A 27,800-nucleotide genomic window follows, 5' to 3' on the forward strand; every position below is an offset into this window, starting at 1 on the left:
AACAGGGAATAGGATGGATAACAGACACCTTGACTCTGGGTTTGATGCTTGCAGCAGGCAGGACAATTTCCCTTCAATATGGGCCCAGACTATAGCCCTGTCCCTCCCCGTCAAGAAGCAGCAGCCACAACCAAGTTTTAATCATTTAATTAACACCTTTAAATGAAACACATACAGAGCATTTTCATTGTGTCTCACTCAGGGCAGAGGGAATGTATTGTTTATATAGATATATCAAAGACTCAAAAATTTAAAGAAATATATGTATATATATATTTCTAACATTTTTATAGAAATTAAAAATCAGAGGCTTTTGGTCTCTCCATTTACACAAGGTCAAGCTCATTTACCCCAGAGGAAAAAGAATTTACCTCTTCCAGACCCTCCCTTCTCCTCTGTCCTCTGTCCCACCCAGAGGGAAAACAAGCTCAGAAGATCCTTAGTGAGGATGAGGAGTTGCAGTAACATTGGGAGGAGCGGGGAGGGGAAGGGCATGGAAGTTGGGCTCCCTCCCACCCCCAGCAGCTCCAAGGCTGCTGCCAGGGCTTGGCTTTTTTGGAGGCTTTGACCAGTCCTGGTTCCTGGGAATCTAGGGGTTAGATCAGGAGCTCTGAGCTAAGAAGTGCTTACTGATGGTCCTCTTTCCCCAACCCACTGGGCAGGTGCAACATACACCCAGTGGCAGCTCTCCACTGCCCAAAGGGCATGGGAAGAACATTGGTTTATAGCTGCAGGGAGAAGACAGTAGCGACTGAAGAAGCCAGAGAGCAGGCCAGAGGAACCTGGGCTCGCACGCCGAGTCCCCTATGATCCCAGCTCTTGTTCAGGGGGTGGGGGCGGGAGTGGGGTGTCTATCTCTGTCTTTGGTGGAGGAGAGACACTCAAAGCTGGGTTCTTCGCCAGGCTTGAGCTTGAGTCACTGTCAAGGAAAGGATGTTGAGAAAGAATAGGTGGCCCTGGGTGGCAGCCAGGCTGCTGCATAGTGAGACACTAGGGCCATCCTCGCAGAGCCGCCAATGGGGGACGCCACTTACCTAAGTAGGTGGTACAGGCTGAAAATAGAAAGATTGTTAAAACCGGAGGAGAGATCAGTAACGGCTGACGCCTAGGGAGCGCAGCCACCTGGCCAACTGGGTGTCCTCACTGACTAGGGGCAGAATTTGGGATAAAATGCACCTTTGGCTTCCCATCTCTGTCGGTCAGCATCAGCTCTCCACCCCCACTGGAACCACTTGTGCTGAGGCAGCTGCAGCAAGGACACACGCCAACCAAAGGAGAAAGGACAGAGAATAGTCCGTGGGGCCAGGTCTGGACCACTACCCAAATAAGCACTGCCAGACCCCCCCCACCCCCGCTTCAGCCTCCTCAGCTGAGCTGAAAGGGGCACGGCCCTGCCGCAGTCCATTGGCTTCCGCCTGGGGAGTACTGTGCCTGCCACCCCCAACCTGATCAAGTGAGCAGGGGCAGATGCTTGGCTTTGCCGGGTGCCCACTCAGATGACTCCCTTCACTCTTCATCAGCTGAGGAGAGAGAGCCTGTGCGCCCCACTCCAGTCCTTCCTCCCTGACCCACTTGTGCCCTGGCAGTCTCCCATTTCCTGTCCCCTGCTTGGAGCACCTGGCAGAGCAGGGAGGCAGGAGGGTGGTTGGTGGTGAGTTGAGGCACAGGAAGGGTAACCCCCGCTGCACCTTTTGTGCTTTGGAATTTTACCGCCCCGCCCCTGCTGCCAGCCTGGGGAAGACTGTGGGAACACAACGAATGGCCAGTCCACCTCCAAGAACTAAGGAAAGGAGTAAACTGGGCTGGAGGCAGAAGGGGAGACAGACTGGTCCCAGCTATAGAATGAAGGCTGCTGCCATGTAAACAGGCCCTCTGGGATGTGGCTTCACAGGCCCTGGAGGATGGACATGCAGCTGCTTTTCAAAAGTGCTTTTGATTCTGGACTACAGTATGTGCATGATTCCGAGCTCATTCTGACATGAAAAAATGAAAAGAAACAAAAAAAAAACTCAAAGTGAGGTGTTCTTGTCCCAGCTCTGTGGCCTCAGGGCCAGCAGGGGGCGCAGCCACCCACTCCCACCAGCTACCTCTTTCCAGATGAGGCTAAGGCCTGGACTGAAGTGGCAGCTGCCAGAGAGGAGTCCATTTGGGAAAAGGCATGAGAGCTGGATGACTTGGAGGACAGGGGGCAACACCAGGCTTGCATAAATATCAAAGGCCGTGGAGGTTAAGGCTGCAGGCATCCTCTCTTTTAGGTTAAGTGTCTGCCGTATCCTCTCATCCTTGGAGCTGCTCAGGTCCCTGAGAGATTGTGTTCCTGGGATGGGTCCGCAGTGCCAGCGAGGTGCCTGGTGGTCAGACCAGCTTTCTCTGTGGGTCTGCGGGGGGGAAAAAGTAACACTTAGCAGGGGCCCTCCCTGCTTGGTTCTGGCCACTGAGAGGCCCAGGCACATCCTCACCCGGCCTTTTCCCACCCCCTCAATTTACTGAGCATGACCACACCGACAGCACTGGGCTGTCAAAAACTGCTTCTCTACAACAGTTATATAGGTACCACTGCCCCAGCCTTTACTGTAAGGAACATGAGGTTAGGACAGGGTCGGTAAAGTGGCAGAGCTGGAATTCAAACTGAGTAGGTCTGACTAAAGCCCCCACACACCGTGATCCTTCACCAGAGCCATCTAAGGGAACAGTTCACCCTTCCCAGGCATCCTAAGACCAAAAAGGTCTTAAAGATCCAAGAAGCAACTCCCTAATGTGGGCGACTCTGCAGTCTCACCTATTCCTATTTCCCATCATGAGTGACAGGACCCCCACCCCACCACTGCCCACTGCACCTGAGCCAGGTGAGCCTAGCTTCCTCTTCTCCAGGTCCACCAGCTGCACGACACCGCCATTCTCTGCCAGCTCTCCCTTAGTCCTGTCCTCAGCATGAGGGAGCCCATTGGTGGGAGGAGCAGTAAGGGGCTCAGCCCGAGGAAAGCTGGGGGAGGCAGGTGGGGGGGTTCCCACAGACGGTTTGCGTGCCACAGGAGGGGGGCCCTTAAGTGACTTCTTTGAGGCCTGAGGTGGCCGTTGCTCTGAGATGCTCCGAAGTTCAGCCACCAGATTCCGCTGGAGGTCAGCCTGGGTCTCAGGTGACATGGGCCGCTCAAGCTGCAACTTCTTAGTGCCCTTGGAGAAGATGAAGCTGGCTGTAGAGGCAGGAGACTGGGGGGGCCGAGACTCTGCCTCAGGTGGTCCACTGGGCTGGGCACTTGCGAGGCCCTTGCTGGCAGCCAAGCCGGAGGCCTTCAGTCGGACAGCAGCATGCAGCCCTGAGGAGGGGGCAGGCACTGGGCTGGCTCGTCCTGACAGGGACCTTCGTAGCGGCTTCTGAGGGGCCAATGGCCCTGATGCTGGAGTTGGAGCTGGAGTGGGAGCACCCACAGAGCGCAGCCGCACCATCTGCAGGAGCGAAGGCGTGACCAGGGGTGCACCAGTGTCTTCTCTGGGAACCCCACTGCTCTTGCTGCAGCCCACCAGTTCCTTCTGAGGAAGCTTGGCCAGAAGCCCCGGAACAGAACTAGAAGGAGGTGGTCCTGGGGTACCCCAGAGTTGGTTCTGGGAAGAGACAGTGTCTGTGGGCAAAGTGGTCAAGGAGCTGACAGGCTCTGGGGATTCAGAAGGACCTGCAGGCTCAGGGTCAGTCAGAGAGAAAAAGGCCTCCTCGGGCGGGGGGAAATCAGCCATGGATAGGTCCTGCTCCTCGGGTACAGGAGGCGGGGGTGGGGGCCAGCTGGGATCCTGGAGGGGCTCCCCAGCAGCCTCTGGGGTAAACGGAGCTTCCTCAACCACCTCTGGCTTCTTAGAAGGTGGTGGGGGTGGATGGTAAGATGGGGGTGGGGATGGTGGGGGTGACTGGTCTTGGGAGACCACGGGAGACTCCTGCAGTGGGGTCGGGGATGTCTGGAGACCGGGAGGAGACTCAGGCCTGGTGTCAGTGGTCGAGACAGGCCCAGAAGCCACAGCAGGGGCAGCCAGAGCAGGAGCAGCTTGACTGGGGCCCTTGGGCTTGGATGGGGGTGGAGAGAAGGGGGCAGGCACCTTAGGGTGGGGAGGTATGACAAACCTGTCACCCAGGGGGGTTGACATCTGTGGACCAGAGCGGTCTGAGGGGGCTGGGTCAGAGGATGAAGAACACAGAGATGTGAGGGAGGAGGAGACTGAGGCCCCAGGAGAGCGAAGGGAAGTGACACGTTCTGGTTTAGGGGGCTGGGCCTTGCCTGGGGAAGCAGAGGCACCTGCCAGAACCTTGGGAGGGAGGGTAGGGGTACCACTTTGGCTTGAGTATCCGCTAGAAGGCGAGAGTGTCCGTTCCGGGGAGCGTGGGGGGCGCCGGCAGCCACCTGGAGACAAGCCAGGCACCCAGCTGCCCCCTGAGCTGGGTGGACAGGGTGCTGCCCCCACCCCTTCTGACCCACCAGTGGTGGGTGGCCGAGGCAGCCGTGGCTGCTGCTTCCGCTCTGGCTTGGGAGGCAACCCCAAAGGCCCATCAGGCGCTGCTGAGGCCCGCTGATGGAGTGAGTAGGTCCGGCGGGGAGGTGGTGGGGGCCGCTTCAGCTTCCGCAGGGACACGCTCCGGCCAGACAACTGCCCACTGCTCCGGATGCTGATCGTGTCTGACGCCTCGGCAGTGCTGCCCCCACTAGGAGAGCCCCTCCCGCTGCCCCCCTGGGGAAGGGGTACCACACTACTGCTAGCCGCGGAGCCCTCTGGCTGGCCCTCAGAGCCACCCTTAGAGGAGAGAGTGGAGCCGTCAGACACGATGGTCTCGGAGGACTGAGAGTGACTCCAGGTATCGCTGGAGGAGGAAGGGTGGCGGATGCGGGGCCGTGGGCTCGAGGCCGAGGAGAAGCGGCTCACTGAGCGGACGGAGGCTGGGCTGGCCGAGAGCAGGCTGCAGCGGCTCAGTGTGCGCAGGCTGCAGCGGCCCAGGGCCACCACATCCACCGTGGGTGGCAGTACGGCATGCGGAATCAGCTTCGACAGGTAGGTGGCCTGGGGCGAGATGGACATGGCTGGACTCAGGGGCTCTGGAGGCCCTGCCCCTCCTGTCAGCCCAGGCACTGCCAGGGACATGGGTCTGGTCAATGGCGAAGGCCGGGCCCCCGTAGATCGGCCAAAAAAAGTGTCGTCCCGGTAGACGCGGTCGATGTGGCGCTGCAACATGGCCTCTGTCTCTGCACCTGCCTCGGCCTCTGCCTCCAGTGCCTGCAGGGACACCCGGGCCCCTGTCCCTGAGGCCAGGTGCACAGGGTGGCCATCCACTGTGGGGATGCGTACAGTATCCCGGGGGCCGGGAAGCTGGGGAGTCCCCGGTGCCTCACGCTCACTCTGCAGGCCTGGGACAGACAGAGAGGAGGCAGGAGTCAGCAAGAGGTGCTGGTCAGGCCCCCCCATCCCTCCTCCACCGCCCCCCCAGACCAGGCTCACCGAGTTCTTTCTGCACATGCTGTGGCAATCCCAACACTGTGCTCCGCCGTTCTCGCCGTCGCCGACCTGACTTTCCAGATGATTTGGGAAATGAGTCATGGGGTCGGAAAGTGGAGCCTGAGGCCAGCCCAGGAGAGAGAAGATGTTAAGAGCATGTCTTGGGACCGTTCTGCAGAGCATTACTTTTAGAGAATATGAATAAGAGCCCCATGGAAAAGGATTTCGTTAGTCAGCCAGGCCTGGGCAAAGCTAGGATAAACAAAGCTAGAGGCGTTTTACTTGTAAAGCTTCTGGAAGGCTCTACTAGGTCAATAATGATAATTAATTTCCATTTACTGAGTGCTTACTATGTGCTATTCAGCATGCTGAATACTTGACATTCATTCCAACAAGGTAAGTTCTGATCCTCATTTTTGTGGAACATCAAACTGAAGTTCAGGGACTTAAGGACTTGCCCAAGGTCGCACAGCTGGCAAGGAGCAACACCAGGCCTCAAACCCAAGTGTCCGAACTCCAGAGCCCACCCTTAATTATCCTGCTTTGCAGTTAATGTGGCTCCTTAGTCTCCATGAGGACACAGGGTACTGTGTTTCCGAGCTCACTGAATCCAGAGCCTTGGGAAATGCTGGCTTAGGAGGAAAAAGGGGAAATGCAGGTGCTGGGACCCAGATGGTGCCACCACCCTGTCCCTTGCCCAGGAACCCCAGCAGATGAGCAGACACCTTTGCGCTGGATCATCTCGGAGCGGATGGAGAGGGCATCCTCTGCTGTGGAGCTCTCAGCAGTGTAGGATGTGGTCTGGCTGCAGAAGGAAATGCTGTCTTCATCTGGCCTTGTCCGGGAGGACTATTAGGGAAAGAAGGCGGTCAGGCCTTGGCTTTAGACTCAGGACCACCCTGGGTGAAATGAGTCACAGGGTCGGAAGGTGGAGCCTGGGGCCAGTCCAGGAGACAGAAGATGTTTTAGAACTGAGCTGGAGGGCAGTGCTCACCTGGAGGCTCTGGGTGTCTCCATGGTCCCAGCCACCCTTGTTCAGCTTCTGTTTTTCTGGAAGATATCAGGAGGTTGTGTTGGTCCAGGCTCCCAACCTTGGCAGCACAGAGGGTAGCACTGGGGGGAAGGAAGGGTTACCTTGGTGCTGTAGGGAACGGAGCCCCTCCTGGGCCTGCGTGTGTAGCTCCTCCAGGTGAGGTGGTCGCCCGCTGGGGAAGAAGACATTGTCCTGGTGCTCATCCACCACAGACCCTGGCCCCTGGCTGGGCCCTGCACTTAGACGTTTGTCACTCTCAGCCTTGGCAGAGCCTAGTGGGATGGAGGAAGAAGGGAAGTGAGGCCCAGCCCAGGCACCAACAAGAGCACCCACAGTCCCCAGAGTGCACAAGGCCCCTGCACAGCCACGCAATACCCACAGCTCCCAGTCTGTACACACAACGCACAGTCCTGGGGTGTGCACTCAATACACCAGCCCCATGAACATGCACAAATTATCCCCAAGTGTACACACATCTGAGTACCCACACCACACAAAAGGTCCCAGACCAGGCACCACACACAAAGCACACGAAGCCCACCTATATACACAAAACACCCACAGGCTGCAGTCTGTATACAAACAAACATCTGTGTACCCATACTACACACAGAGGCCCACACAGGGCACATCCAGCCCCACGAATACCCACAACCCCCACAGCTCCCATTCTGTATGAGCACAAACAATACCCACATACACAGACAACTGTGTACCCACACCTGACTCAGGGCCCATGCAAGACACCCCCAGTACACACACAGCTGTGGCAAACACATTTCACTTGTCTCTAGACCCCGAGTCCCATTTTACAGAAAACAAACCACTCGTTCCACACAAACCTTTGGCCCAGGTCCAGGAAGAAGACACCAAGAGAAACTGGGAAGGGGTGGGGGCTAGAAAGGGTCATACCAGATTCCCAGATAATCTAGCAGGGAGGGACAGACCAGGGATATGTCCTCTTGGGTCTCCTACTCATCCATGTGGCTACCCCTTATTGGAAGGATGGGCAGGGGAGGGGAGAAGAGGGCCCCAGTTCCCCCCACCCCCAGCCAAGGCTGCTCCAGCCTTTCTTGGGGAGCAGTTCTGGGTAGCCCGCTCTCCTAGGGGCCTGGCCCCTGGTACAGTGGAGGCAGGGATCCATTACAAAGGATCTTATTACAGGCCCACCCATGGGGGTGGGGGCTGTGTCAGCACTTTGCAGCCCCAAATCCCCTTCAAATGGAACCCACAACAGAAGCAGGAGCTCTGGGAGGGTCACGTGACCTTGGCTGCTACTGGCAGAGGGGCAAGAACAAAACAAGCCCTTTAAAGAGCCACATCCCAGAAACAGGGCTTTGGTTTCATCCTTCCTCAGCCCATTCTTCAAGAGCCAGGGCTCCTGCCCAGGGAATCCATGGGACTCCTCAAGGTGGGAGCTAGGAGGTCGCCCAGGGGATCTTCTCGCCCAATCCCCTGATTTGACAAGTGGGGAACAGGCTCAGAAAGGGGAATAGCCTTGCCTAAGGTCACCTAGCAAATCTGAGTCAGAGCTGGGACTGAACCCAGGGTTCCCAGAGGGGCCTTCTGCCTTGGGGATCCCCTACCCTCCACCCCCAACCCAAAAATCTCTGGCCCCCATGTCTTAGCCCAGTCCTGAAAGCCCACTTCCTAGGAGAAGTGGGTCCCCCTAAAACTTCTCCACACACCCCAGAGCTCTAAACACATGATTTCACTGACCACACTCCCAGACTTGGGGTGATAGGTATTACCTTCCCCTCTTCTCTGCTCTCCATATCCCACCCCCACCCCACAAACACACACACCCCAGGTGGCCTGGGAGGGGGTCGTCCGACCTCTCTGGAGTGGGTTACTGGGCTGCACCCAGTAAGGCGTGGGTACCCTGGGAGGAGGCAGCCTCTGCCAAGGGCTGCAGACTCCCAAGGTCAGGGACATCTGGCCGCATCCTCCCAGCACCAGCCGGGCCCAGACAAAGGCAACAACAAAGCAGCTGGACAAAGGCCCGGCGGCTGACCCGGGACTGTGGCCACATCGCTACCCGCCACCCCTGCCCCACTGCCCTTTCCTGCCCCCATTCCTATTTAAGGGTCTGGCAAATCGGGGGGTCCCTGCCCCTCCCCCCCCAGCCACACCCACTCACCCTTCTTCTTAAAGAGCCCGAGCAGCACCGGGAGGTGGCGGCCCAGGAATACCACCATGACTGCAGGCACCACCCGGGGCCGTCCCCGGGGTCCCAACCTCTCCGGAATGCCGGGTGCACCTTCGCCAGGGCCCGGCCGACGGGGGAGGGGCTGCTCTCCGGGTCCTCCGCCCACCTTCGCCGCCGACCCCGCCCACCCGCCAGCCCCGCCTCTCAAGGGGAGTGGAGGGGCAGGAACCACCCAGACTGGGAGAGGGAAAGCGAGGCCCCGAGTCAGTCCTGGGTAGGGAGTATGACCAGGAGGGCAGAAGACACTCAGTTCCAGCAGCAGCCCACTAACGCAGTCCCCAAGTCCCGGTCTAAATATTCTAGAGCCGGAGCTAAGGCTACCAGCTACCAGATGGTGGGTGGGAGAGGCCACCAGACTAGATTTGGTATGGTGCCTCCCACCAGGCGCTCCTGCTGGTGGGGGTATGCCCTGGGGAAGGAGCCGAGAGAATGGAGCAGCCAGGCAGGAGCCTAGGGCTTCCCAGTACCAGAAGCCAGGGCCGGATGCTTTGAGCTCCATCACGGTGACTGGTGGTAACCACCTCTCCTGTGTATGTTCAGCCCCACACCTTCCAAAGGACTTTCTTCCCACTTTAGCAATGTGACATCAGAGGTCCAGAGAAGCAGATGAACTCTCCAAGGTCACACAGCAGAGGCAGGACTTGATGTAAACAGACCTCCTGCTCCCTCAACCTGAAGTTCTTCCATTACCCCATTCTGTGGCTAGATGACTGTGCTAGATGACCAGTCAGGGAGAACTGAGTTAGCCAAGAAACACCTCCATAGGTGAGGGTAATTGGGGGCAGGGGGCGGTGTGCAGGAAGAGGGATTGGGAAGGAACGCAGGTCCCAATCCAAATCCATCACACACAAGTCATGACCTCACCTGGAAAACAAGGCCAATAACTTCTCTATAGAGATTGTTGTATCCATTCATTCAATCAGCAAATAAAGCTAGTATAGGGGCTACACCTAATGGAGAACAACTTTGTCTGGTTCACCATTATGTCCCCAGCACCTAAATCAGTGCCTGGTACATGCTATGAGCCCAATAAATATTTGATGAATACATGAATGAGGTGAACTAACAATGTAATTTCAAACAGTGAAGACCGAAAAAATAAGGAACTGTGACAGGAAGGCTCCCCCCTTTAGATAATAGTCAAGGAAAGCCTCTCTAAGAAAGGGACATCTGAATTGAGATCCTAATCATGAGAAGGAGGCAGCCCAGAGGAAGTACTGGAGAGAGCCTTCCAGACAGAGGGAACACCAGGCCTCCTGCAAAGGCCTGGAGGCAGGAGCCGTGGTTTCCCTGAATGGAGAGGAGGCCAGAGTGCCTGGAGATGGGCGAGCAAGGGAGAGAACGGCAGGTGATAGGGTCACCGGAGGACAGGAGCCGGGCTAGGCAGGACCCCACAGGGCTTGGCAGAGTCTGGATTTTATTCAAAGAGCCCCAGGTCAGTCACTGAGGGTTTAAGCTGGGTAGTGACCGTGTTCGAAAGATCCCTCTGGCAACTCTGAAGAGAACAGATAAGTCTATGGAAAAGAGGGTCTGTAACCTACAAAGAGCTGTATCCAAACTCACCTGAGGACACCCCTCCCTCACAGAACCCTTCTCTCTGAAGGAACCTAAGAATTCACAGTGGCACCCATGCAACAGCCCCTTCCCCATCTGCTGCCCTACCCTAGCATCAAGCCTACTTGTTGGAGACAGGAGAGCCCCGGCTCTCTGGAGAACAAATATTTGTGGAGCTCCATAATGTACATCCACAGTCTTCCTGAAATCTAAGCAACAATCCTAAGTAGCCATTTTATTCCCATTTTACAGATGAGGAGATGGAGGCTAGGGAGGATAAGGACTATAAAGCTGGTAAGGGGCAGGGCAGGATTCACCCTCAGGACAAGCTGAATCCAGAAGCCAAGCTCTTTTGACTGTGCCAGCTCCCACCTGACCTCCCTGCTGAAAAAGAGCCAAGGGGCCCCATCGTCCCTACACATAGGAGGTTCCTTGACCGTTTCCTTCACCCTTGTCCCTCTCAGGCCAGACGTGTCCACCCTGCTTAGTCCCAAACACACAGAAAAGAGCAGCAGACGACCCTTCCAGGGTGATTCATTCATGCCAGGCACCACGCCAGGTGCTGGTGGAGGACAAACCACATTCTCCGCCCTCACAGGTCTTACAACAGCCCTTCGAGGCCACTACCGACAGGTACTTTCCTAATAATTGATCACAGGCCTGTGAGGCTCCGAGTTAGGTGACCTCCCAAGCTCTGGCTGACTCCATAACTGGAGGCTTTAACCACTCAGGACACAGTCACCCCCAGCTGTCCCTGGACCAGGGTAACTAAGGGCTGAGCTCCTGCTAAGTTGCATGGGGGAACATTAGCTCACCAAGGTCCCAGGCCCACAGCTAGCAGTCAGGGCCACAGTTGCATATTCCCCAGAGGGATCCAAGCCCTCACACTTGATATCATCTGGTTGCCCCAGCAATGCTTCTCCCCCTCCCCACCCACAGCCTGGCCAGGGCCTTCTGCCACTTCTCTGAGCCATCCCAGTCTCAGGCCTAAACACCTGCAGTGCTTAGAGAGCAGATTAGCAATCTCAGGGTCTCAGGTGGGGTGTGAAAGAAACTAAGGCTGAGAGAGGGTAAAGGACCTTGCCCAAGGCCACTCTTGGAGCCCCTGTTCCAGGGTTTTCTGCTCCAGCCCAGTCCAGAGATGCACCTGGGGGCTGAAGCTATAAAGGAAGCTCACCACCCACCCTCAGCCTTCCCTTCTCCCCCACCTGCCTGAGGGGGGAGTCTACCCAGATTGGAGAAGACACCCAGCTCCTGGCCATGCCCCCCAACATGCAGGGCTGTCCACAAGCAAGTTCGTGAGCTCAGGTACAGTACAATGGGACAAGTACACAGGCATGCACCTCCAGAATGCCCCCTAGGGCAACCTCCACAGGTGGGCACTCTCAGGACCACGCCCACAAAGTACACCCAGGTCACCTTAGTCCCTGCCCTCCTCACCATGAGCTCAGACCCATGCAGGGCCCTGCCTGGTGGCTGCGTGTACACGGAGGCAGGTGTGCGTACCCGCTGCTCTGGGGCTTTCCTGAGCCCGGGGAGAGGAGGCGTGGGGAAAGGAGCCCACGCCCCCCAACGCCACACATATTGGTGCGCAGGCGCACTCACCGTCTTGGCACCCTCCTCCACCGGGTGAGGCCTCAACCTGCCCTATTCTAGAACAAGGGGCAGGGGCGGCGCGCCCACAGCCTGCCAGGCCTGACTCAGGGGAGAGGAATGAGGAGGGAGGGCACAGCTGCCCAGGTGGCCGCGCTCAGACGCTGGAACCTCTGGGCCTGGGCCTGGGCCTGCCCCGGCCCCCCGGCCCCGACTCCTGTCTTGACTGCCTCTGGCCAGCCCAGCAGCCAGAACTCTAAGGAGTTCAAAAATCCTCAGTCTCAACATCTCACTGCCCAGGTGGGCAAAGAAGGCCTGAAGAGAGGGCCAGGGCTTCCCAAGGTCACAAACTCAAGAGGCAGGAGCAGAATGCAAAGTGTACGTGGATTTTATTCTCACAGAGGTAGGACAAAGGAAATTAGCATAACCCAAACACTTTCTCTTCTGTCTCACAGAGCACCTGAAAGGTACCTGTGAAGTCCCCTTTTTACAAATGAGCACCAGGAGGCTCAAGGGAAAGTGACTTGCTCAAGGTCACCCAGGCCCGAAGTGCCTGAGACCGGATTCAAACTTGGGTCTCACTCCAAACAGCCTTGGTGGTCATGAGTCTGGGGAAATTAAAGGGAAGGGGGGTCATGGCCTCAGCTCCTGTCCAAAGAGGGGCAAGCACTGCACCCCACCCCCCAGAAGGGGAATCCCTCTCCTTCCTGCCTTAGTGTCAAGCCCCACCCCACTGGCAGAGCGGACAGGCCGGTTCTAAAGTAAATATTGGGGGGCAGGGAGTGCCCGGCACAGGGAGGGGAGGATCCTAGACTGCTGGGTGCCCCAGGAACAGTAACGGCACAAGAGGAATTAGCTACAATATTAATAAATGTCATAATGAGTCTCCTGAGGAGAATCTGCTCCTGACAATGACATAATAATCCCTTTTGGCCAGAGTGCAATTCTGACTTTCCAAAGCCCTTTCCTTTGTTCCTTCGAGGCATGATTATCCCCATTTTATGGATGCCAGAGAGGCAGCCACAATAAAATCTAGAGAGGACAGGGCTAGAAATCAGGTCATCTGGATCCCAGGGCCTGGGCGGATGAATCAGCCTCTCGACCTCGGTCTCCTCATCTGTAAAGTGGGACAAAACCCACTTCACAGACTGCTGAGGAAAGCTGAAGGAAGCCATGCAACCAAGCGTAAAACGCAAAGTGTTGTAATCAGAGGGAGCCTCTGCCTCTCCAGGGTGTGGAAGTAGGTGAAGGGCCCTCTTAGTGCCTTCTGCCTTTCCACTTGCAATGTTAACGATAATAAACTAGCATTTATTGAGCACCTTTGATTGAAACACTCACGGTCTCAATAAATCTTCTTTGCCACACAGAGTTGTTCCCCAAGGGTCAGTGACTTGCCCAAGGCCACACAGCTAGTAAATGCAGAGTCAGGATGTGAGCCAAGCTCTGACTAGCTGCAAAACCGTGTTCTTCCATGCCACCAGAGGCCCCCTCTACAGCCCACTTCCAGAGCTCTCCTTGAATCTCAAGTGGAGTTAAGGACCATTAAGATAAGATCTGACAAGGAACACTTAATCTACCTCTCCCTATCTCCTCAGTGACCTCCCTCCTATCACAGCCCTAAGCCCCTGTGGGAGCAAAGGGGATTGCTGGCCCAGGTCAGATATTCCTAAGGGTGTAAAGTGGGGGGAGCACTACCCTGGGAGTCAGGCATCCTAGGTTCAAGTTCTAGCTGCTCCTTGATTGCAGGATGATCTTGAGCCAGGCACTGCCCTTTTCTGGGCCTGTTTCCTCATTTGTGAGGTGGGAAGGTTGGAGAAACGATCTGAGGATCCCTCAGCAGGAACTACTCTGCCCCTGGAAACAGGGCAGTGGTTCCTCACTTTGGGCCAGGGCCTGGGGCAGCAAGAGGGTTCAGCTTATCTTGGATCTGTCACACCAGTGAGGGCTGGGCCAGCCCCTTATCTGCCAGCCCAGGAGCTCAGGGCTCCCACAAGCAAGTCCGGATACACAGCTGATCACAAGTCTCCCCCCAGGAAAGGGGTGGAGACGTAGGACAAGCTGGGGTGGAGGGACCTTCTCCCAGCTGTGGAATCTACCAAAAACCCTAAGCTCTCCAGGTCCAGAGACAGAGGGAGGGATGAAAAGAACTGCAAGTGGCTGGACTCCACCGAGTAGTCCCTTCCTCTCACTAAGCCTCATTCTCCCAACTGCAAGACAGGAACAAACCATACCTCAAGGAGGGCCACGTGTGTAAAGTTGGCAGCACACTGCGTGGGAACAGAAGGGGGCAGGATGGGCAGTGCCCATCCTGGGGTCCCAATTTACATCCTCCACCATTCACCCCACCAGCCCAGGAAGAAGCACCCAGCTGGCCTGGAGAGGGAAGGGTTTGGTTGTATCCCTGAGAACCAAGGCCAACAATCCAAGCAGGTTCCAGTGTGTTCTAGGAGTCAGCCTCTCCCCGTCCACCCTCACCCTTCTCTATCCTCCAAGGGCATTTGAGCCAACTAACCAACCTGGTTTCCCCCTGTCACCTCCCACTTGTTCCCTCTCTAAGCCAGTGGGGTCTTCAACTCTTGCTCATCAACCCCTGCTCCTCCCCTTCCTTCCACTATGCTCCCTATAGAGTCCAAATCTTCCAAAGCCTGAGGCTTTCTTTGCCCAGCAGGACTGTAGGCCCCTCAGTCATAAAATGAAAACCATATACCCTTACACTGGTTAAGGGCACAGGCTTTGGAATCTGAATGGCTTGGGTTTGAATCTCAATTCTCCCACCTCCTTGCTGTGTGACCTTGGGCAAGTGACTTCACTTCTCTGAGCTCCAGGTTCCTCGTCTGTAAAATGGGGAGAATTATTGCTTCTGGCTTGTTGGGCTATTAGAGGACAAATAATTAGTCCATGTAAAGAGCATAGCATAGGCCTGGCTAACAAATGGAAAGTGCCTATTATTATCATTATCTGCTACCATCCCTCAGCCGAGCAGTCTCAAGGAGAGCCTTCACAGACCTCTCTCGTCCTTACTGCCAACATTTGATCAATCCCAGATCCTATCAATTCTGCGACCTTCTCCACTTCGTCTCCGTAGCTGCCACCTCTCCACTCCTACAGCCTCCAGCCTGGTCCCAGCCCTCACCTCATCACCTCTCCCCTAGATTACTGCAACAGCCTCCACTGTTCTCTGAGCCTCCACTCTCAACACCCTGCTCCCCACCAACCTATCCTGCCTGCACCTGCCCCCCCCCCTGCAGCCACCTCCCTAACACACTACTTTTGTGGGCCCCTCCCTTGCTCAAACACCTTCAATGGCTTCCTATGGCCTGTACACGCCAGCCCTCCCTGCCCAACATGCATTCTCTCCCTCATCCTCTCACAGACTAATCAAATGGGTAGTACTCAAGCCCCAAATTCCCACCCCTGGGCCTGTGACCACAGAAACTGAGCCCAAAGAGGCCTTAGAATCCTCAGCGCAAGTACAACGAAATGGATGGTAGTCTGCATTCACAATGGTACCTCTTTTCCCCCCAGGCACAAGGAAGGAACCACCACTACTTTTCTTTCCAACCTCCACCCTAGGTCTCAACTCCATGACTTCACTCACAACTGTACGCTGCAGCTGAAACACATCCCCAGCCACGTGCTCTCATTTAATCAACAGTTCAGCACTAATTCCAATCCCACAGTTACTTCAAAGACCAAAGGCCCAAACTCCTCAGTTTTCTAAAGCCAGCCTCAACCCAGAGGCCTTTTGATATATAGTCTAGAATATTCCCCAGTTTCCACTCTTACTTCTGTGTTGTCTTGACGTTGCTTTCTGTTTTGTTTTTTGTGTGTGTGTGGTTTTTTTTGGAACATCTCAAAGCCTGGTTGACCCCTGAGTTGCAGCAGGGGTGGAGGAACATGGGGTTGCTAGAGGCCCCGGGCTGCAGTATGAGGACCCTCCTCACCTTCTGAGGGCCAGAGGCCAGGAGACTAAACACAGCCTCTTATCGTCTTTCTCCTCCACCACAAATGGTCACAAGTAGTCCGAGCCCACAGTTGCTTCTCAGGAAACCATCAGATCAGAGGGACCACGAGAGGGTGAATAAGAGCCCCAACCCTGCCCCTCAGTGCAGATTCTGGTAGGAGAGGCAGGCAAGCATATCGCAGATTTCAGGACTTCAGGATCTGGGACAAGGAGAGTACTAGAAGGTCCTCAGGGCTCTCAACACCCACCTTCTGCAAAATCCTCAGAGGGCTTACCTGAACTTTAATTAGCCCTTTCCCTGTTGTTATTTTTACTATTATTATTCCTCAAATCACCACAGGCAAATGACCTTGGGCAAGCCCCCCATTCTCTGGACCTCAGTCTCTTCATTCTCAGCTGAGGTACCAAGAACCCTCACACACTAGAACATGAGGGTCCTGAGAAGTGGCCCAAGCAAAGCCCCCTCATTTCAGACAGGCCCGGGGGGGGAGACAGACAGGTCCAGAGAAAGGAAAGTGATCTGCTCAAGGTCGCCAGAACCCATGCCAGAGCCACACTGAGAACCCAGGGACCCTAATTCCCAGCCCAGGCTCTTTCCATTGCCCCCTGCTTGGAGGGATGAGATAATCAGGCTCGGTTCTGAACCTCTAGGAATGTGAGCCATCCTGGGAAGACACTGGTGGATTCTCCCACCGCAGCAGGGGGCTCCCCCACCTCACCTCTTCCAGGCTTCCCTCATTCCCCCAGACCAGCAGGTATCCCTAGGGTACCGGCCTCTCTGTGAGACCCCCTATCTTGGGAGAGGTGGGGATGGATAATGGAGTGCAGATCTACCACCAGCCCCTCCCCCATCCCTGGATTCCCAGGGGAGGGGGCCAGGCAAGGCACCCTCCATGGCCCCTCCTTCAGCTCCCGGGGATACCCCGAGTTGCCGCATCCGCTGGAACAGAAATGAGGAGCCCCGTCCTCCAGCCCCGGTGTGGGAAGCCCTCCCCATTCTCCCCACTTGGGGATTGGAAACGTGACCCGCGGAGGGATTCCGCAGCACGCCGGTGAAGCTGCGTTCCAGTTCGGTGGCTGCACTGAAAGGGAAGATGCGGCGGCGACCGCAGGGGGGGGGGGGGCGGCCGGCGGGCCTGGGGTGGGGAAAGAGCCCAGAGAACCAGTCCGACTCCCGATCGCGCCAGATGGAGGCGGCCCCCTGCCTCCAGCCTCCTGCGACCTCCGGTTTCCTGCTTCTCCCTCCACCTTTGTCTCCCTCCCTCCTGCAAACTTTCTGCCTGTTGGGGGCTAGAGCCTGGGGAACAAGTGACGGTGTGTGTACAAGTACTTAGGGTCTGTCTTTGAGTCTTGTGAGCCTGGGTGGTTGTGCATTTGTGAACCTGTGTGTACATGTGTGTGTCTAAGACGCTGGGCACACTGTGCCCACATGATGTGTGTGCACGATTTGTGTGCCTGTGTCTGAATCTGCGCGTGCAGTCTGCGTGCTGTGTAAACAGTACGCATAGGTATATGTACCTGTGTCTCAGGATCTGTGAGACCTGCAGCGATGGTGCGGGAGTGTGGGTGGTGTGACTGTGTATGTGATTTTGTGTCTGCATGTCCGAATGTCTGAGTGGGCGTTGTGTGTGACTGTGTAAGCTGTGAACATATCCGTGTACCCGTCCATGGGTATTCGTGTGTACGTATGTATCACTGTGCGCGTGAGGGGTGGGGTCTGTGCGGAAATTCCTGGCCCCCCACACTCACACCCAGCGTGCCCCGGGAGGGGGCAGCAGCAAAGGAGGGAGCGGCTGCCTCTGGAGACCCTCCTCCCGCCCCCACCCGGCCCCTACCTGCACGGCCGCTTCGCCAAGCGCCCGAACCGCCAGAAGCTGCGGACCCGGGGGCTGTTGGGGGCCTTCCTCTTGTGGTGTGAGTTGCCCATGGCGGGCGCCGAGGCCGGCGCGGGAACCCAGCGCGGCCCAGCCTGCCCAGGCTGCCCAGCCGGCCCGCAGCCCGGGGAGGGAGGCAGCAGCACGCGCGGGCGGCCACCGCCGGCGCCCCCAGCCCCAGCTCGGCCCCGCCCCCGGGCTCTGCGACCAATGGCCGGGCCAGGGGCGGGCCCGGAGGAGGGGCGGGGCCTGGCGCGCGTCCCGTAGGCTCCGCCCCCACCTCCAACCAGGGACCTGGGAGACCTGCTGAGCCGCTCCGCCCAGAGCTCTCCGGGAAAGGCCCCGGCCCCTCCAGGTGGGACAGACGGGGTCGTCCGCTCTCCCAGTCCAGGGGCCTGGATGGCCAGGCAGGGCTCCGTAGCCCCTCTGCTGCTAGGGCCCACAGTCACCAATGCGTGAGTGTCAGGTGCCTGTGTGTACAAATGTATCTATCCGACTGTATTTCTGCAGTAATGGTGTCAAAAATAATAGTCGTACCCTTTTATTTAGCATTTTCCTATGTGCCAGTAATGCTTTCATGCATTACTTCATTTCATCAGCACAATTCTATAAGGTAGCTGCTTTGATCATTTCCATTTACAGATAGGGAAATTGAGGCTCCATAAAGTGAACTGACTTGCTGAAGCTACAGAGCCAGGACTCAAACCCAGACCAATTCCAATAGCCACTGCTCCATGAGACCCCTCCAGCTTATTCACATCTCAACATGACCGTGAAGGAGGGCATAAAATTGTGCATTTGTAATTGTGGACATGAATGTGCCTATGTAATTGTGTACCTGTGTATGTATATGTGATTTGAACATACGGGTTTCTCTGTGTACTCATCTGTATGTGGCTGTATCTAATGGAGTCTGTTTCCATATGTTTGGGTATGTGCTTTTGTATATCTGCCTATATAACTGTGACTCTCAAAATAAGACGAATGTCATTGACTTTTGTATATTTGTGTAACAGTCTGCTTATGTGCATGTATGTGTAAATACGTTTGTCTATGATTGTGACATTGTATGTGCTTTTGTTGTGCAATTGTTTCTTGGGCAACTATGCCTGTATCTACATTTGGGGAGAGTGTGTGTGATGGAGCATGTAGGTAAATATATGTAAAACCACTCATATCTGTGCATCTGTGGAGCTGCATTCTCCTCATTCGTCTCCATTTGTTTTTTATAACACAGGTCAAGTCTCACCTCTTCTGAAAGCCTTCCAGGCTGCCCCAGGCTCTCACCTGTGTGTCGCCCCAGGTGTTGTTGGGCCTAGGGACCTGTCCAGGACCCCACCGGCTGGGCAGTGACTCACCTTTACTGGATTCTGCCCTGTCTCTCCAACTAGGGACAGAGTGGTGTAGTGGAGAGAGCACTGGGCTGGGAGTCCAGAACCCTCTGTTCTAGTCCCCATGTTGCCCTTCATTTCTGCCACCTGGGCAAGCCCCTCCACTACCTATGGTGCCTCTTATGCCCAGTGGCTCCATGACGCCTGTCCCCTCCCTGCAAAGCGAGACCATCAAAGCTGATCCTGACCCTTCTCTGAAGCCCTCTCTTGCTAAGAGTCTGATCTGAGGTTGATAACAGTGTACTCCCTGAGGGCCGGTATTTAATTCATCCATCCAGAAAATAATTATTAGGCATGAGGTGCAAGTTGGGTGCACCAGTCTCCCCATTACATAGAGAAGAAAATCCTAGTGCCAAAGCTGGAAGAGACCTCAAGAGATCTGCTAATTGCAATTCCCTTAATCTATAGACAGGGAAACTGAGAGCCATAAAGGGTTCACGTGGTGTGGGGGTACGGAGGGAACAGCCACGTTCAAGTCCAAGTCTTGGCATGAATTTACAGATATGCAAAGAGCTGCGGTGCCTCAGCCTTCACAGGAGGCCTTGCATGATCTGTCCCTGCCCACGATTTCAGTCTCATCTCCCACAAAACCCCTTTCATCCTCTGAGCTCCAGCCACACAATACTGCTTGCCGCTTCCCAGTGAACACTTCCAGGCCTTTCGGCATGCTGTTTTCCTCTGCCTGCATTCCTCCACCTTTGCTTGGCAGATTCATTTTCAACCCTCAAGGTCCTGCTCAATGAAATCTTCTTGCACCCATTCCTCCCCCTGCTCAGTTCCCTGTGCTCCCACAGCCATGAGTACTGCCCTCTGACACAGTGAGTACTGATCACACTGTCCCATGATTATCCGACTACATGACCATTTCTCCATTTACTCCCAGGATGGGCTCAGCACTCCCTAGCTCCCCATGTACCACCATCCCAGCACTTGCCTTGAGACATTGAAAGGGTTGATTTGTTTTGGTATCTGCCTTTCCAACCAGAAAACAAACTTCTCAGTGGCAGTGACTGTTTCATTTCTATTCATAACCCCAGGCTCCCCATAGTGTCTGGCACACAGTAGGTGCACTATATGTGTTAAATGGAAATTGGTGGAGGTGGTGATGGTGGTGCCTATGTACTGATGAAAGTGGTGATGGTGGCACTTGCATACTAGTGGAGATGGTGAAGAGGTACAAGCAGGAGCAACCAGGGCACTCTCCTAGTCCTACATATTTCCCTACAAAACTGTGCTTGCTCCAGGATGCTGGGAGAGCCTGAGGTAGGGCTGGTGAGAAGTAGGTGGTAAGAAAGGCATATGGGCCAGAACTTCTAGAACCGCAGCACTGGGCTTGAGTGCCATGTGGCCCCTCTTAGGGAATGGTGGTGAAGTCCTCCCCTGGTGAGGCTTGGAAGGAGAGGGTGTCCTAGGCAGGCAGGGAGGCCCGCCTTGTGCTGACGCCACCAGGAGCCTCTGGGGAGTCATGCACTTAGCCACAGGTAGTGGAGCGCAGGAGCATACAGTACCGCGAGGTACAATGATGGGGGATTTCACCCCTCCTGCCCCAGGAAGCTGCTTCCACCACCTACTTCCTTCCCCAGGTCAGCCAAGGAGCTGGAGGTGGCCTTGGAGCCTGCAGATGGAAGGTGGAGGTGGGTACACCCGCTCCCCCCAACCCTGCCATGTCCACTCTGTGGCCCAGACAACACACCAATGCCTTCCTCTCATTAGTTTTCTTTAACATGTGACAGGTCATGCGCAGCTTGAGACGCTCTGAGGGTTTGGGGGGAAGGGGTTTTTCCAAAGGGCAGTGTGGGTGAGGAGGGCTCTCCCTCTGGCCTCTGCTGACAATGGAGTCAAGATTCTTCTGGCCACAGGGTTCAGCCATCCTAGTTCAGCAGACCCAGCTGCTGGGACTGCAGCTGGGGGGACAGGATAGGGAGTAGGCACGCCCCCAACTGAGTGCTCCTCCCAGGCCCAAGGGGAATTTCCAGGAGAACGGTAGGATGTGAGCAGCTGGAATGAGCCCTGAAGGTATGTGGGGGGGGGGGCTCTCTTAGACTCACTTCCTGCTCATCTCTTCCCACAGTACACACACACCCCCTTCCCCCCCATCCCCCACACCCCCCACACAGAGGCACCTCTCTGGGACAGGATTTTCCATCTGCACAAAGGAGTGAGGAAGCCGAGGCCGGCCTGGCAGGTGTGGGCCTCCGGCTCTGCCTCTGATGCTGGCTAGCTGTGTGACCTTGGGAAGTCACCTTCTCCCCTGGGCCTCAGTTGCCCATCTGTATGTGCTGTGAGGGCATCCAGGATTCAGAGATGCCCATGCTCTGGGGTTCCAGCTCAGATCACCCACCTACCTATCTACCAAAGCCATTTAGTGCCAGGCCTAGTGCTGGGCAGAACAGAGGGAAGAGACAGTCAACCCTGTTCCTGCCGTAGAAGAGTGCAATACAGCAATCCTCGTAGCCCACAGAACCCCAGATGGCCGGCTGGCTGCTGGCCGCTAACAGTTGCTTTGCCTGATTCCAGGACTGCAGGCACTCTCAACCCCAGCTTCCTCTCATCCCTCAATTTTAGCTCAAATGCCACTTCCTCAGGGAAGCCTCCCCTGATGCCCCAGGAGTCACTGTGCTTCCTCTTTCATCACCCTTCCTAACCCTTCATTACTTCAATGTCTGGTTATCCAGACATTGGGCCTTGAAGGATTTGTAGTTCACTGGATAGAATAGTGAAGAGAAACACACCCTGGGCCCGGAAGTAGAGCACATGCAGTGGCATGTGTTTAGTTGAAAGGCAAACACGTCCTAGTAGCTGCCACTTAGCAGGAGACACCGTGCTGACCTCAGAGAAGCAAAGTGCCTGTAGGTCCTTGCTTCACTCTACAGCCACACAGGCCCCTTCCTCAGCACAGAGAGACGGCGTCATTCATACTGGACTCTCCTTACCCTCTTCCCTATGACATCCAGGCAGTGGGTCCCAAAGTCTTGGTATAGCTCCCACCCTTGCTCAGCCCCCAGCCCCTAGCAGCCTGCTCCTCCATTCTCAAGCCCATAGACTCCTAGAACTACAAGGGTCTCAGAAGCCATTAACACCCCCCCCCCTCCGTCAACATAGGGGCTGTGCTCAAACTCAGGCGTCTATCTACCACCCCAGGCCAGAGGTGAGCTCATGGTGTTATGTGCACTGGGTCTGGCAGGGTGGAGAGAGGCCACACGCGGGCCACCTGTTTCTGAATTCTCAGCATCAGAGCCATCCCCAGTCCCAGTCCCCCAGCTACTGCCCACTGCCCAAGAGAGAAACCCTTGGGAGAGATGACTACCCTTCCCCAAAGCTTGTCTTGTCAAAGACTCCACAGCGATGACCCCTCCCCATAGTCAGAAACATATGTGACATCATGTTATTATGTTTGGAGAATGTAGCCTTTGCAAGCTGACTCTGCACTGCCACGCTGTGAGCACCACTTCCAGGTGGGCGGGGACCTTGCCTGTCCTGTCCCCAGGTACACTCATCACCTTGACACTTGCCTGGCACTATACGGTAGAGAACGCTGCCTTTTCAAATGAATGAACCTGAGTGACCCTGAACAACTTACTTGCACCCCCTGGGCCTATTTTCTCACATATAAATGGTGGTCACTACCTACCTCTCAGGTGATCATGAGGACAAGAAAAGACATTCAAGAAAATGCCTGGCCAGGCCATAGCAGCCTTCATGTTACTTCTCTTTCAAATTAGCCAGGACCCTTCCACACTGCTCACCTCCTCCAGAAAGGCTTCCCTGATTATATACCAGGCTGTCCAGTCCTGGCATCTGTCCCAGAAACACTTCCTCCCCATACATTTGTCTCGAGTCCAGCTGATATTTCTGGAGAACATGGATTCCTGTTTTGTTTTTATTTTTTCTTATGTTCTACCATTGGACAAAGATAAGACTGCACTTTCTTTGATCCCCACTCACTAATAACCATCACAGGTATCCGACGGGTAACCAAGTGTGCAGTTCTCCAAACACTGGTCAGGAAGAACTTCACAAATGCTCAAGTCCTCAGCAACGTGACAGCAGAAACCTGCTACCATCTGGACCGTGCTTCACAGCTCACAAACCCCTTGCATATCTGTTACCTCATTTCATCCTTGAAACACCCTGTATGGCCAGGATTTACAGATAAGGAAACTGAGGCTTGGAGGGGTTAGGAGGCTGCCTGTGTCACAAGGCTTGAGAGGGGAAAGACCAGGGCAGCAAAAGTGTTCTATCAGCCTCAGAGCCCACTCCTCTTCCCATAGGGTCCTTGGAGCTCAGGTGATTACACTTATAAATGCAATAATAGCAACCCCTCGCATTCCCAGGGTAAGTTCACTTTCATTTAACTTCTATCTCCTCTCTTGTGAGCATCTTGGAGAGACAAAGAGGTCCCAGATCCATCCAGGCAATGTCCAGCCAGAGGGTCACCCCTGAGAGAAGGTACCCTCTCTTCCCCAAGAGACAGCAACAGAATCAGTGACCCTACAGGAAGGAGGTGACTCGCCCAGTGTCACAGGGCTTGCCAGTGGCTGAACCAGGATTTAAACTCCCATTTGCCTGACTCTGATACTCATCTTCTCTATCAAATTACCTTACTTCTCTGGGCATATTCCCATCTGTGGAATGGGTTGGATGAAGAACAACCATTAAGCCCTCTGTTCCATGTCTGAGGGAAAGTCAAAACAGTACTAGTTTTATAACCAGTACTGGTCATAAAAGCAGTACCAGTTTTGGAGGCAGATGACATGGGTTTAAATCCCAGCTTGGGCAAGTCAACCACTTACTCACCCTGAACCTCAACTTTTTTGTTTTTAATCTCTAATTGGGATCAAAAGAGATAATGGATACAGGGCACCTGACACATTCAGAATAATCAGTAAATGTGCGATTTCCTGTCTTCTAAATATATTCAGGGTGGTAAGAGGAGCAGAGGAGTCTTGAGAGACAAGAGCTGAAAACTGTATTCCAAGCTAAGTCTTCCCATCTTTGGAGTGGAGGAGTCCGACAGAGGCATCTAGAACTAACTGCACATCCCTTGGGCCTTTGGTTCAGAGCTTGGGATGGGGGAGATAATGACCTCCCCCCTGCAAAGGCCCCTGAATTTCCAGGAATTTTCGGTTTATCCCTTCCCTCCACCTCCCCAATCTCTATTCTGGACATTCTCCCCAGAAAGAGTTAAGGCTTTTTTGGGCTTCCCCTCCCTGGCCAGCAGTGCCAGCAGAGATTAGAGAGATCAGATTTATTTCTCTTAATAAACAGAGAAGTTGGGCTGGGTGGGTGACAAGGAAACAATTGGAATAATGGGAGGCTGGAACAGAATGGAGCAAGACTTCCTCCAGTCATACCTGGGGCCATCCCCAGACCCAGGGAAACAACAGCTAGGAGCAGGGAGGTGTTGCTCACACACGTGGGCTCAAATCAGGCTGACTTGCTGCCTGGAAAGCCCAGTGCCACCTGATACCAGGCACAGGGTGGAGGGAGGCCTGGCCACTGACCCAATGACCCCAAATCCAGGCTGTTGGAATAGGGACCTTCAGGGTCAGCTTTTCCAGCCCCCTGCCTCCAGGCTGGTCTCCCAGGGAAAAAGGGTCTACTGCCCTGCCTATACCACTAGCCTTCTGCCTGCCAATCCTGACAGTCTGAACACAATCCATCCTGCTGCAATTCTGACCCATTACCTCTGGAGTGAGATGGGGGTGTCTTCAGACAGAACACTAGTGAGGCAGCCCTGGGACAGATTCCATGCCCTGTGGGACCTGCAGAACCCTTGGCAACACCTCACCCAAACCCCACTGAGGGCCAGCCACCCCAGCCCCAGCACCCTGACTTCTACTTGTGGCTGGGCCGCAGGGGAGCAGGGCCCGTATCCAAAAGGAAGAAGGGGCCAGATGCAATCACACAAGAGACTCTTTCACCCAATTCCTGATCCCTCAAGTTTTCCTTCTAATTCTCCTCCGGAAGAGGTGGTTAAAGGACACTGGGAGGGTAAACACAGGCGGACGGGATGAGCCTGCACACACCGCCATTTCCTCACCTCCAGCACCGCAGCAGAAGGGTAGACAGGTAGACTTGGGGGGACACCAAGCCCCAAGGGAGCCCCACCCTCTTGCTGAGCCTCAGGCCCTCCTCCCCTCAGCCCCAAACGGGAAATGAAATGGGAACAGAAGGAAAAACCAAGCAAGTGGCCAAAAGAAAAGTGACCCGGGCAGGGAAGGGCCAGCTCAGCCTCCCCTGCCCTCAGGCTGCCTATTCATCAGGCCAGAGACTGACAGAAAAAAACACAACTGCTAATTCCTCCATGTCCCCACTCCAGCCCAGGTTCAGCCTCTCCAGTTAACTCGGGCCTCAGTTTCCCCATCTGTAACTACACTTCCACACAGGCATTTTTTGTGGATTCTACCTGCTGGAAGGACTGTTGGGAAGGGCGCTTGGTTGGTTCCTGTCCGTGAGCTCACCACCTCAGGAAATGAATGTTTGCAGTTTGGCCCAGGTGAGTGGGAGGGGGAGCAGGTGGGAAAAGCTAACACTGTTAAGAACCTAAAGCATTGTGTGCTCCCAGCTGGGTCCTTTGTGGGACTGGAAACCCACACCCACCTAGAGGGCTGAAACCCCTCTAGAGTGAAGTTGACCTTCCTGACCCAGAGGGACTCCCACCAGACCCAGAGAGCTCCAGGGCCACCGGCCTCTCCCATTGGCCCCAGGCCAGAGTCAAGTCTCCAGCCCCCTGACTCAGCAGACAGCAGGACACGGGCGAACCTGGGGGAGGGGGGAATCGCCTCACCGCCCACCGGTCAGACGGCCAGCACTTCCTGCTGAAACCAGGGATCCCTGCCCAGCCGGGGTCCCCTCCCCTCAGAGTGGTAAGCTCTGGGGTGGCGGTGCAGGACTGGGGTGCTTGGGCTGAACCCTTGGCCCATCGCTCCTGCAGCACCAGCGCCTAGGGGGTCGCCGCCTCCAACACGCTCGGGACCCCCAGCGGGGCCGCCGTGGCCGCACCCTCGGCACCGCCCAGCGCGCAGCCCAGGTGCCCGGCCGCCTTACCTCGGCCCTTGCCCTTGGCCCTCTTGGCCTTGTCGTCCGCCTTCTTGGCCTTGGGGGCGTTCGGTTCGGCACCCTCAGCCCCTGCCGCCTTCTTCTTGCGCCGCTTGCCCCGCAACCAGCTGAAGGCACGGCGGAGGCCGGACGCGCCCGAGCGGGACTTCTTCCTGCGCGGGGGGCCCCCCGGCTCCTCGGCCGCAGGTGCGGCGGGGGGCGCGCGGGCCGCCATGGCGCTGGCGGCGGACCTGGCGGCGGGGGTCAGGCCCCCTGCGGCGCGGCGCCCATGCGGCGGGGGCGGCGGCGGCAGGCGGACGAGCGGCCGCCGCGGGGGAGACGCTCCCGGAGAAAAGTTTGGGCGGCGGAGGCAGAGCTAGCGAGGAGGGTGCGGGCGGCGGGAGCGGCGCGGGAGGGGCGCGGGAGGGGCCGGGCCGGCGGCGGGCGGGGCGCGGAGGCCGGCCGGGGGGGAAGGAGCCAGACGAGGGAGCGGCCGCGGGGCGGGAGCTGTGCTGCCGCCTGCCGCTCCCCGCCTCCTCCTCCTCGGGTCCTGGGCTGGGGCTGGGAGAGGACGAGGTCTGGTCCAGAGACCCAGGGGACGTGTGGGGGGGGCGGCGCTGGGTTCGGTCCCTGAGGGGCACTACACGGGGTTCGGCCCGGAAGAGGGCGGTACTGGGGCAGGCTCCCGGGAGGGGAAGAGAAATTCTGGGGTTGAATCCCAGGAGAGCTTGGTGTCCTGGGTTTGGTCTGGGAAGGGGCGGGGAGCTGAAATTCTTTTCTTGGAATAAGGGAATTCTGAGAATTCTTTCCAGAACCCGGGACAGTACTGGGGGGTTTGCCCTAGAGGTTGAGGATCCGGACCCGCCCAAGACTTGTGACCGACAGCTGGCATTGCCCTCCCTGAGGGCCATTGGTAATTACTTCTTTGCTCCTTTTCCCTCTTCCTCACACCTTGCTCCGGGCTCCAAGAATCTTGAGTGTGGAGCTGGGGGCCAGGCTTCCTGGGTTACTGGTTCACCCTTGGGTGGCTGGGATGGGGGGAGTCGTGCCTGTTTCCTCCTGGGTTAGGTTGTGAGGCCCCAGGGCACCCCTGCCTGGCTCAGGATTTCCACTGAGCTGCTCAGCACTGATTAGGGCAGATCCTGGGGCCCAGGATCAGTTTATAAGGTCTTTTGAGACCCTCTGCAGGTGAGAAGGGTGATGAGGATGCCAGTGGGGAAGAAAGCCTTTAGGAATCATGAAAGTGCTGTGCTCTTCTCCCGGCCTCTGGCTCTTTTTTTATAGCTGACTGGGCACTGTTATATCATCTGATCCCACAGCAAGCCTATGAGGGAAGCAGGGCAGGAAGTGTTACCCCCATTGTACAGAAGGGAAACTGAGGCCAACAGGGGACAGTGATTGCCCAAGAGCACAGATGTAGTCAGCAGCAGAGGAGCCAAGACCAGTGTCAAGATCTTGTCTCTGCCTGGTGGGAGGCTCCAAGCCCTAGGGGTCCAGCATCTCTGGGTCCCCAGAAGGGCCCTGTAGTCACCCCACCAGCTGGAGTTTATCTGCATCACCCAACCTGACCCAGCCCCCTGAGCCCCAGCCCACCATAGGCAACACTCATTGTAGTATTGTAGACTTACTGGAGTGCGCAGAGTGACCTCCCCATCGGGCCTTACCCCCA

General features: G+C 56.1%; 1 protein-coding gene across 3 annotated transcripts; it reads right to left on the reverse strand.

Annotated features, from left to right (window-relative positions):
* Positions 1-131: 131 nt before the first annotated feature.
* KIAA1522 (KIAA1522 ortholog) lies at positions 132-26,541 on the reverse strand. 3 transcript variants are annotated; one of them, XM_037827829.1, is made up of 8 exons: positions 17,667-17,752; positions 11,911-11,915; positions 6,607-6,777; positions 6,467-6,522; positions 6,198-6,321; positions 5,476-5,592; positions 2,838-5,384; positions 132-2,378 (listed from the first exon to the last, which is right to left on the reverse strand). In XM_037827829.1, the coding sequence occupies exons 1-8, from the start codon at positions 17,750-17,752 to the stop codon at positions 2,356-2,358; spliced, it is 3,129 nt and encodes a 1,042-aa protein (XP_037683757.1). In that variant the 3' UTR covers positions 132-2,355. The 3 variants fall into 3 exon arrangements, with proteins under 3 accessions (XP_037683757.1, XP_037683755.1, XP_037683756.1); XM_037827827.1 differs by lacking the exons at positions 11,911-11,915; positions 17,667-17,752 and adding an exon at positions 26,141-26,541; XM_037827828.1 differs by lacking the exons at positions 11,911-11,915; positions 17,667-17,752 and adding an exon at positions 8,646-8,771.
* Between the last annotated feature and the right edge of the window lie 1,259 nt (positions 26,542-27,800).

This window comes from Choloepus didactylus, chromosome 2 (genome assembly GCF_015220235.1).
Source record: "Choloepus didactylus isolate mChoDid1 chromosome 2, mChoDid1.pri, whole genome shotgun sequence".
Classification (NCBI taxonomy): domain Eukaryota; kingdom Metazoa; phylum Chordata; class Mammalia; order Pilosa; family Megalonychidae; genus Choloepus; species Choloepus didactylus.

Excerpts from the sequence above, each read along its gene's own strand:
- KIAA1522 (XM_037827827.1), bottom strand. The coding sequence starts at position 26,366 with ATGGCGGCCCGCGCGCCCCCCGCCGCACCTGCGGCCGAGGAGCCGGGG. Across the intron at positions 6,322-6,466 it reads GAGACACCCAGAGCCTCCAG|TCCTCCCGGACAAGGCCAGA; the intron begins GTGAGCACTGCC and ends TTTCCCTAATAG. Across the intron at positions 2,379-2,837 it reads GCTAGGCTCACCTGGCTCAG|ACCCACAGAGAAAGCTGGTC; the intron begins GTGCAGTGGGCA and ends TCCCCCCCGCAG.